General features: G+C 38.0%; 1 protein-coding gene across 1 annotated transcript; it reads right to left on the reverse strand.

The window, feature by feature from the left end:
- Positions 1–317: 317 nt before the first annotated feature.
- Positions 318–1265, reverse strand: LOC102284583 (olfactory receptor 4A47). Its single transcript, XM_005910727.2, has one exon. It carries the CDS (start codon positions 1263–1265, stop codon positions 318–320), a length of 948 nt encoding a protein of 315 aa, XP_005910789.2.
- Positions 1266–10403: the final 9138 nt, after the last annotated feature.

The raw sequence follows: 10403 nt of genomic DNA on the forward strand, positions 1-10403 counted from the left end.
AATTAAAAAAGAAAAAATGCATAAATTGGTTAAAAATTGGTGTAACTATATAAAATTTCCTCACTAATCTGTTACATGATATTGGCTCCTTCAATATAAGCCTTACATCTTTCCAGGTACAGTGATAACAAAATATTACAGACCTTACATTCTACCATGGAGAGGAACTATTCATGTTATTAACAGCACAGTTGTATGGTTATAGTATAACTTTTTGTATTATAATTATAAATTCTTTGAAGAAAAAGAAATCAGCATCAGATTTGAGAAAGCTACTGAATTCCGAGGAAGTGGTCTCTGATGTCAAATGACCCCCTTCATGGTGGATGATGCACTTTTTTACCATAAAATGCTGTGTTCCTTCTCCAAAGCTTATTCATGGCATTTGTCATCTCTGAGTTTCTCAGAGTGTAGATTAATGGATTCAGCATGGGGGTTATGATTGTGTAAAACACACTCAATGATTTGTCAAAGGAGAAGGTCTTAGCAGGTCTCACATACACGAAAATACAGGGAACAAAGAAGCAGACAACCACAGTGATGTGGGAACCACAGGTCTGGAGGGCTTTCCGCCTCCCTTCCTGACCCAGGTTCTTCAGAGAGTGCAGGATGACTCCATAGGAGATGAGCAAGAGCAGAAACACTATAGTGCAGATCAGTCCTCCATTGGCCAGCACTAAGATCCCAATGACATAGGTGTCAGTACAGACGAGTTTCAGTAGAGGGTACATGTCACAGAAAAAATGATCAATGATATTGGGGCCACAGAATGGGAGCCCATAAATAGTGCTAAGTTGAACAATTGAGTGCAGAAAACCTCCAACCCAGGACACCACCAGCAGCACAACACACACCCTCTGCCTCATGATCACCAAGTAATGCAAGGGCTTGCAGATGGCCACATAGCAGTCATAGGCCATCACCAGCAGAAGGAAGACCTCTGATCCACCAAAGAAATGCTCTGTAAAGAGCTGGGTCATACAGGATTGGAAGGATATGGTATTTTCCCCCACAAACAAGCTTGAAATCAGTTTGGGAGAAATAGATGAGGAATAAATGACATCCATAAATGATAAGCTAGCAAGAAAAAAGTACATCGGTGAGTTCAGGGTCTTACTAAATGTTACAGTCACCACAATAAGCATGTTGCCCAACATGGTCAAAATGTAGAAGAAAAAGAACAGAACAAAAAGGACCTTCTGCTCCTTTGGATTCTGTGTGAGGCCCAGGAGGACAAAGTGAGTCACATTGCTTCTTGTTTCCATCTATTCCTTATAGGTGTTGACTTCAGATATGAGAAACAGTTTACCTAGAAATCAAATCAAAAAATTAAAAACACCTTTACATGGATTGGAGAAGGAAATGGCAACCCACTCCAGTATTCTTGCCTGGAAAATCCCATGGATGGAGCCTGGTAGGCTACAGTCCATGGGGTCGCAAAGAGTCGAATACGACTGAGTGACTTCACTTCACTTTACATGGATTATAAGCTTAATGTACTTTATTCACTCAATGTGTTAAACCTGACATTAGGATCATAAAGTCAAACAAGAATGCTGCCCTATTCTCAGTGATTAGGTGTATAATGAGGGGTCAGACCATACCAACTAATTTCATAAGTGTCACTACAAATATATTCATGGATAAGGGTTCACATTTCCAGAATATCTATAATCAACTCTGGATCTGGGGAGGTTTCTCAAAGAAAACAATATTTCAGCTGAGCTTTATAAGAAAAGTGAGATAATAAGAGTGGATAAATAGGAAATTCCATGAAAAAGATGAACCAGGTATAAAATCACAAAAGTGAAATATTTAAGTAAAGAATCACTTCAGGTAACTTATACATTCAAAGTGGAAAATTTAGGAATAAATATGTGTATTCAACTATCTAATTGACATATCCAGATATCAATTTAATATTTATTAAAATACATTTTAATCATATTTATTAAATTTATTAAATACATTTTCAATATTCCACAATTAACCTATTCCTCCTAAATGTTCTCCATCTCATTATGTGGTAGAGAATAGTCTAATAAAAGGAAGTATTAACATTGTAAGAATATTTATCATTTTTATGCCAAACCTTATGTTAGATGTTGTCTCCGTGGGTGGACTTCTCAGATGGCTCAGTGGTAAAGAATCTCCCTCCAAGCAGGAGGCAGGGATTCAACTCCGGGGTTGGGAAGATCCCTTGGAGAGGAAAGGGCAAGCCACCCCAATATTCTTGCCTGGAAAATCCAACGGACAGAGGAGCCTGGTGGGCTACAGTCCGTGGGGTGGCAAAGATTTGGATATGACTTAGGGATAAACAAATCTCCATGCTTACACTGATGTTTCATATCTCCATATGTATAAGTGCATGTACTCTGTGCACTTATAAATCACATTGAATGTGTAAAATTTAGTCTTCACAGTAAGAAATATTAACTTCACTTTTTAAAGAAACAGGCTTTTAATATTTGATTTTCTCAAAATCATACATTTTTCAGTGAAAGAAATTGAATTTTAAACTAGTTCACTTCAAAAATCTTGTGATTCCAGGAAAAGGTTTTCAACTTTTCAATTTTTATAAATCCAAGTTTGCAATTTCCTACACAGTAAATAAATTTACACAACTGAAAAATCTGGCATCTACTATTAACTGTTATAAATTTACCTTTTGGATTCCTGTTCATAGCCAGCAAGTCGCCTTTTCAACTATCTCGTAAAGACATAGAAATGTCTTCAATCCAGTGTGAACACCAAACACAAAACTCTGCATTATTCCTAAAAGTATATTTGATTTCACATGACTATGTCAGCCCATTTTCTTCACAGAATCTTCTAAATATTTCATAAAATTGCTATTACTCACATTGTAGAAATGTTTTAAAAGAATTCCCCCAAAATTCCATATTGTTGCTGCTGCTGCTGCTAAGTCGCTTCAGTCGTGTCCGACTCTGTGTGGCGCCATAGACGGCAGCCCACCAGGCTCCTCTGTCCCTGGGATTCTCCAGGCAAGAACACTGGAGTGGGTTGCCATTTCCTTCTCCAATGCATGAAAGTGAAAAGTCAAAGTGAAGTCGCTCAGTCATGTCCACTCTTAGCGACCCCATGGACTGCAGCCTACCAGGCTCCTCCGCCCATGGGTTTTTCCAGGCAAGAGTACTGGAGTGGGGTGCCATTGCCTTCCCCGTATTAACTGCGGCTGCTGCTAAGTCGCGCCAGTCGTGTCTGACTCTGTGCGACCCCATAGACGGCAGCCCACCAGGCTCCCCCACCTCTCAACTGCTAGGCCTGCTTATTCAGAAGAATAATTGCCTTCCTTCCAGCTTCCACTTCCAGTAACATGTTCTTCATTTCATTTGAGACTTCAAACATCATATTTCTAGCAATGTGATACAATTTCTTGTTTTTATATATATATATATATATATATATATATCTCTCTCTCTGATGATACATGCTTTCTCTACAGCCTTCCTTGTTCTCTTCTTGGAACACTGAGATCACCTTTTATTGTTCATATTTCTACCAATTGTAGCTTAAAGGCAATTTAGGATTTTTCTATCAAGCAGCCCAAAAGTCAGCATCTACCCATTACCCAATCCCAAAGCCACTTGCACATTTTTTGGTATTTAGTATATTCTTTGTATCAATATCTTTATCAGTTTGCTAGAGCTTTTACAACAAAACAAAAACTGGGTGGAATTAAAAAATGGAAATTTATCATTATACCAAATTCTAAATCAAGGTGTCAACAGTATTGGTTACTTCTAAAGGCTATGAGAAAAGGACTTGTTCCCTGCTTCTTTCCTTGGCTTAAAGATGACCGGATTTAAGTTCACATGGCATTCTCCATGTAAGCCTATCTGTATCTGAATTCCCCTTTTAATAAGAAAATCAGTCTTGTTGCATTGAGGCTCACTCTAGTGATCTTATTTTAAATAAATTACCTCTGTAAAAAACCCATTTCCAGATAAGCTCACATTCTCTCATTTTAAAGATTAAGACACCAACATATAAATTTTAAGAGTACACAAAGTAACCACAATTGTGTCCTCAGCTATATCATATAAGCCGTAATAATCACTGTTCCAGATATTGCCTCCCCAAGCTCAGGTATTACAATTCTCCATATTCACTCGGCTAAGACTTTATATTAGCCCTCAGATAGGCAAAGTGCTTTTCCATCTCTACAGTTCCATTTATTCTTTTGTAGAATGTAATTTCAGAGATCAAGAACATTTTACCTCTAAAATGATAGAACATATTGTAGAACGGTACAACTACTTACCGTTTACCAGCTACTTTAACCTTGAGTCACATTTTTCAGGTAATGTAAACTCAGAGACATCTCAGAGTGTCTACTAATTCACTAATGGTCAGGCCCTATACCAGGAGTGATGCTATCAGAGAACGAAAATAGGAGTGTAACTGTGGAAGCATCTTTTCATTAACACTCTCCTTTTACAGATAAGGATACCTCTTGAGGTTAAAAGATGGCTCCTGACTTCATTTAATTTTTTAACCGTTTCATGACAAATATCATATAAGTCTTAACCAGCCATGTTCTAATATTGTTCCACTTGATACTCAGTGATATTGAACATCCCTTGAGGAGGTTTCCATTTAGCAAACTATTATATTTGATCATAAATGTCTCTTTCTACTCCAGAGACCAGTTTATATGACATGAAAGCCAAAAGCATTATGAAACTGGGTTTTAGATAAACTTCATCAACAATATGTGTAAATCAAATGTCTGTACAATTATTCTTTTAGAAAATATATATCATTTTTATCATGAAAGATATTTCAAAGCCTGTAATATATACTTTTATAAATCTAGGTGTAATACTTTAAATAAGCGAGTCACCACTCTGAGTCATAATTTTCATATTTGTAAATGGGATTTTGATAGATACCTAACCGAGTTTTTGTGAGTATCTAGTGGGCTACATATATGTATGTAACAGAGTTCTTGAACCAATATGGATAATCAATCTTCACTTTTTTTTCAAAATATCAGAAATTCAATTTAAGCATATCAGCAAGTTTATACCCCTCTGAACTGTAAAATGTGGCAAGAAAACAATCATTTTTATTCAACTGTTTTCATTAATATAGACCAAAATATCTTAATGAAAAGAAATACCAACACTAGAAGAACATCTATAATTTCACTTGTTATGCAAAATTAAGTTCAAATGTTACATCAATATATACTTACAAAATCAGATACACACATGCATATATATAAACATGCGCTCAGTCACTTTAGTCATGTCCAACTCTTTGTGACCCTATGGACTGTAGCCTGCCAGGCTCCTTTGTCCATAGGATTTTCCAGGCAAGAATACTGGAGTGGGTTGCCATACCCTCCTTCCAGGGATCTTCCTGACCTAGGGATCGAACCCATGTCTCCTGTTTCTCCTTCATTACAGGCAGATTCTTTACCACTGAGCCACTGGGGAAGCCCGTGTATACTCATATAAGTATATGTAATTATATTTCATTTTGTCTATGGGCAGCATTTTTTTTTTTTAATTTTCAGCTCTTAGAAACTCAAGCGATGTGATTTCCTATGTACTATAATACAGAAATTTATACAAATGCAAAGCCTGGTTTCCACTATTACCTTAAGTCTTACCTTTTGGAAACTTGCTCACAATTTGAAGGAGGATTTTTATCTCACTCATGAAGACCTAGAAGTCTCTGGGCCATCTGCTTTACTCATCGAGGGTAAAAAACTGCATTGTTCTTTGAAGGCATATTTAATTTCATATGTCTTTGTCTGTTCATTTTCTCCACGGTCTTCCAAGTATCTCAGAAAATTATTACCTACATTGTAGTTTCATTTCAGAGGAATCATGATACAAGAAAAACTAAAAATTTCTCATTAGAAAAGTTTCTCAGAAACTAAAAAAAATTCCTGAGTCATCCTATGTCTACATATGAAGATAACAGTAGCTATTCTACCAGGGAACTTTTTATCTTATTCATTCTGTTCCAGTAATATCAATAAAGAATAACTACCATTCTGCCAGAGTCCAGCCCCGGCTGATCCAGGGAGTTCGAAGCGGGGACAGCATCGGCGGGGATCAGGATATAATAGCTTCAATTAGATATTAATTAGAGATGTAAAAAGTAATAGAATGAGGATAGCTCAGTAGGAAAATTCAGTGGAGAAAAGAGGCTGAGTAGCTTGGTTTACACGGGAGACAAATAAAACTTTAAGAAAAGAAGTTTGCACCACTTACGTAGGCTGCAGGCGTCCTTCCATTCTCCCGAAGGAGAGGAGACACTGAGGCCTCCCCGGTCGGATCTTAGAAGCCCAGGCATAATTAGTAAGCATGGCGTGTTCCACTCTCCAGATGGAGACTCAGCCAGAATTCGAGAGAGAGAGAGACATGGGGAGACCAGTCTTTCAAGGAACTGATCCCAATTCTTTATTTTCCATGGTCTACTTTTATACACTGAGATGTTATGCAAAAGTCACGTGGGGTCAGCAGTCCTGACTTTTATCAAAGTCAGGTGCTTCATACAAATGTATACAGAGGTCTTAGGGGTGTTACATCATCTTCTGGCCAGGGGGCCTGCTGACAATTTATGACCCTCTCCTTGTGACAGCAGTCAGTCAACCAGGACACTTATTTCTCCAGGGGTGATTATTCTCAAAACAGACGCCACCCAAATACTTACATTCCTATAGGGTGAGGGTGTAGTGGGTTTTAGTTAAGGAAAGAATTTACTTAGCCTAAGGTCTAATGTGATTAATATCAAAGGTTAATACTTACTTCTTCTATATATTCATTAATGTGTGTAAGGGCAGGGGATATGGAGACTTAGCAACAAATATTGGCTCAACAAATGAAAAACCCTTCACCAATACAATTTCTAATCAGCTCATTATACTTTATACTAATGGTTTTCTAACTTTTCTAAGGAAATTGTTTTTAGAAGGTTTAAAGCATCTCATGCCTCTCACAGTTGGGAGGCTGTGAGCAATCACATGTGGCCAGACAAGCCTGTCAGGCAGGCTAGAGAACCTTCAGAGGAGTTTGTAGGTTAAAACACTCTTGTCACGCCCAGGAGTTTTTATTAACTGGAGCTCTAAGTTAACTCCTTCTCCAAAAGAGGTGGTGGGGTAAGACAGCCCCCCGTAAAGTCAGAGGTGTAGGTGACAGCACAAAGTAGTAAAGTAGGCAGGCTCTGGTTATGGGGGTAGATGCTCGAGGATTTCCAGGGGGACTCCTGAGGCCCGATCCCGCCTTTGCATATGTCGAGCCTCCTTCCTCATGACCTTTGCCACGGGCGGAGTGCCTCACTCTGGCCCCCAACACCATTCCAATGTTTAACCAGTCTCGTTCTATTGTATTGGTATGGCCAAATACTTCTACTTTAGATTTGGAGATGGCATTCTTGTGTCTTTTTTATATCATGGTTTAAGCCTACTAAAGAATCTTCTGCATTCATTACATTAGCTCTTAAGAGGACAACATCGTCTACTTAAATAAGAAAATGTCATGATGGTACTGTACCTTTTCATGATGTTAATCATGGAGTCCTGCAATTGGAATGTATCCAAATCTGATTGCTGTTTAATTAAATTCAATGGGATTTTCCACCAAATCTTAAAAGAACATCTACATATTAAAAACAAACAAAACTCTGTTAAACCAATCACATCACATAACTAGGGCAAGGAATATGTAACAAGAGAAAAACAAACAAGCAAACAAACAGCCTCACAACCATTATGGAAATATTGCCAGCTGAAAATGAAATATCGGCCTGTCATTTTGTGCCAGTGAAGATGAGTTTGACACTCTCTACTTTGCCATAGCAAGACTTTTTGTTTTCTTTAATCAACTTTTTTCTGTAGAAGTGTGAAGTTGAACACATGAAATTCTTATCTCCAATGTAGTTGCAATAGCTATCTAATCATTCATTATTTTTTTAAAAATTGAACATCTATTTTTTCCAGGTTTTATTCTATGAGCTATGGATATGATAGTTAATAAAAAAAAAAAAATCAGGATAAACTCAGTTTACATTCACATAAAACTCTAATAATAAAGTCAGACAATAAAAAATGGAACAATTTAGGAAGGTAATTAGAGTTTGAGACTTCTAACGATAAAAAATCCACTATTAGAAATGGACAGATCCTGTAGGCATAAAACCAGTAAGGGCATGGCTAAACTCAACAGCTTCAATCGACTGGATATAATTGACATCTATAGACTACTTCATCCAACAACAGCAGGATACACATTCTTCCAAGCAGGAGCTAACCCTTTCAAAGATTCTTTAAGATTTAATCACATTATCATGTACCTTTTCTACTTAAACTCCCTATGGAGATTCAATCATCAGCTAGGAATCCTGACTGATATACTAAACTGATCTAAACTTCTCCATTTCAATTTGTCAACAAGAATCAAAGTCACCATTATCAATTTCAGAAGCAACCAGTTAACAAGTGTCCCTTTTAAAAATGCATTTACTCTTTATTTATTTGTTTAGGCTGTGCTGGGTGTTCCTTGTGCTTGCAGGCTTTCTCTAGCTGTGATGATCGAAGGCTACACATCGCTGTGGTGCACAGCTTCTCATCGCAGTGGCTTCTCCTGTTGTAGAGCACATGCTCTGGGCACATGGGGGCGTCAATGATGGCAGCATGCACGCTCAGTCGTGGCAGGCTGCAGACTCTAGAGCACAGGCTCAGTAGATGTGGCACCTTCCCGGACCTGGGATCAAACCTATGTCCCCTGCATTGGCAGGCAGATTCTTATCCGCTGTACCATCAGGGAAGTCCTGCATTTACTCTTAAAAGGGGTAACTAGAAGTGATAGCCTTTTATTCGGAAAATATTTATTAAGCATTTACTCTATTCCAAGGCTATTCTATGTACTGGAAATCCAGTAGTGACTAAAACAGCCAATACCTCTACTACATGGAGTTTACATACTAATTAGAAGAGAGAGATAATAAACAAGTAAATGAAGTAGTCAGATGATGAAAATGCTGTAGAGAAAAGGTAATTGAGTGATGTGATAGAGAGCAATTCAGGGAGATAGACAATGATTTTATAGTGGGGGCTGAAGAATACTTCCAAGGAGGGGACAGGTGAACTGCAGTCTGAGTGGGGACCATGATCCAACCAGATGGAGGTCTCGAGGAAGTATTGGGGGAATAAAGAGATTTCGTTCACAGGTTCATGGGCAAAAGCAAGGCCATGGCACCTGGAGCTAGTGAACAAGGTAAAGAATGATGTAGGACAAGTTCAAAGAGACGTGTGTTTGAGGGGAGGGGAGGGACTGAAATTGGGCAGAGGCTGATAGACCAAGACCAATTACTTATAGTGTAAATTTGATTAAATGGATAACTTCCTTTCTACCGAGCAGTTTAACCCAGCTCTTCTAAATTAATGCTTTTACATACAGACGCTGTAGAAATTAAAAGAAGCCACAAAGAGCAATGGGGTAATCTATGCTGCTGACTACACCAAAGAGTCCATCAAAGAGAACCCCTGCTGAGAAGTGAGCACGAGTTCTGGGGAAAGAGGTTGCTTGAGTACATATGTTCTATTTCACTTCCTCCTGATTTGAGTGGAACTTAATTAATCATAACGTTAAGGTTGTTGGTGATCTTTGAGTTAGAAAAAGTTAATGATACTCATCCAGGTCAGATAAAACTTCCCTTCCCACATGGACAAATTCCTCTCTAGTGGTTTTAATCATGACCTTCAGCTCAGTGTCTCTCATCCTGGACATTGTTAGACAAATGCTATAACTTCTTGCCCTTGGGTCTTCCTTGAACACACAGTCTAAAGCGGCCCCTGCCGTCTGAATCACTATCGTGTCAGGTATTTCATTTTTTTAAGCACTTTGCACTCTGAATGCAATTTTTATAGGTTTCTTACTTACCGCCTATCTCCCTCCACTAGAAAGTGTTGTGAACTGTGTGATGTGTGTCATGACTATGATATAGAGTGTACTCTTTTAAGAGTGCAATTCTAAACCCAAATTAAATAGGTTCAAGTCCAACCTCAGGTGTTTTCTAGTTGTGATTTTGGTAAATGATTTAAATTTTCCAAGCTTCAGTTAATTCTTCTGGAAAGCAGGAATAACATTATCCATTTTCATAAGGCTTTCATGGAGATTAAATAAAAACTTGCTTTTGCAGCACCAGCCAAATCATAGTAAATAACAATAGCCTTTACTACAATCACTGATTATTGCACTACAGATTTCTAATTTGTCTTACAAAGTTTATCAAATATTGGGATCTTCCTGAACCTGATTTTAACTTTGGAGATGTTCACATTTTATGGTGGATAGTTTAGAAAGTGAATCCCATGTTTCTTGCATTAATGTAGGGGGTTTTCTTGCATTAATTTCTGGAAGTTA

Source organism: Bos mutus, chromosome 15, assembly GCF_027580195.1.
Source record: "Bos mutus isolate GX-2022 chromosome 15, NWIPB_WYAK_1.1, whole genome shotgun sequence".
Lineage (NCBI taxonomy): Eukaryota > Metazoa > Chordata > Mammalia > Artiodactyla > Bovidae > Bos > Bos mutus.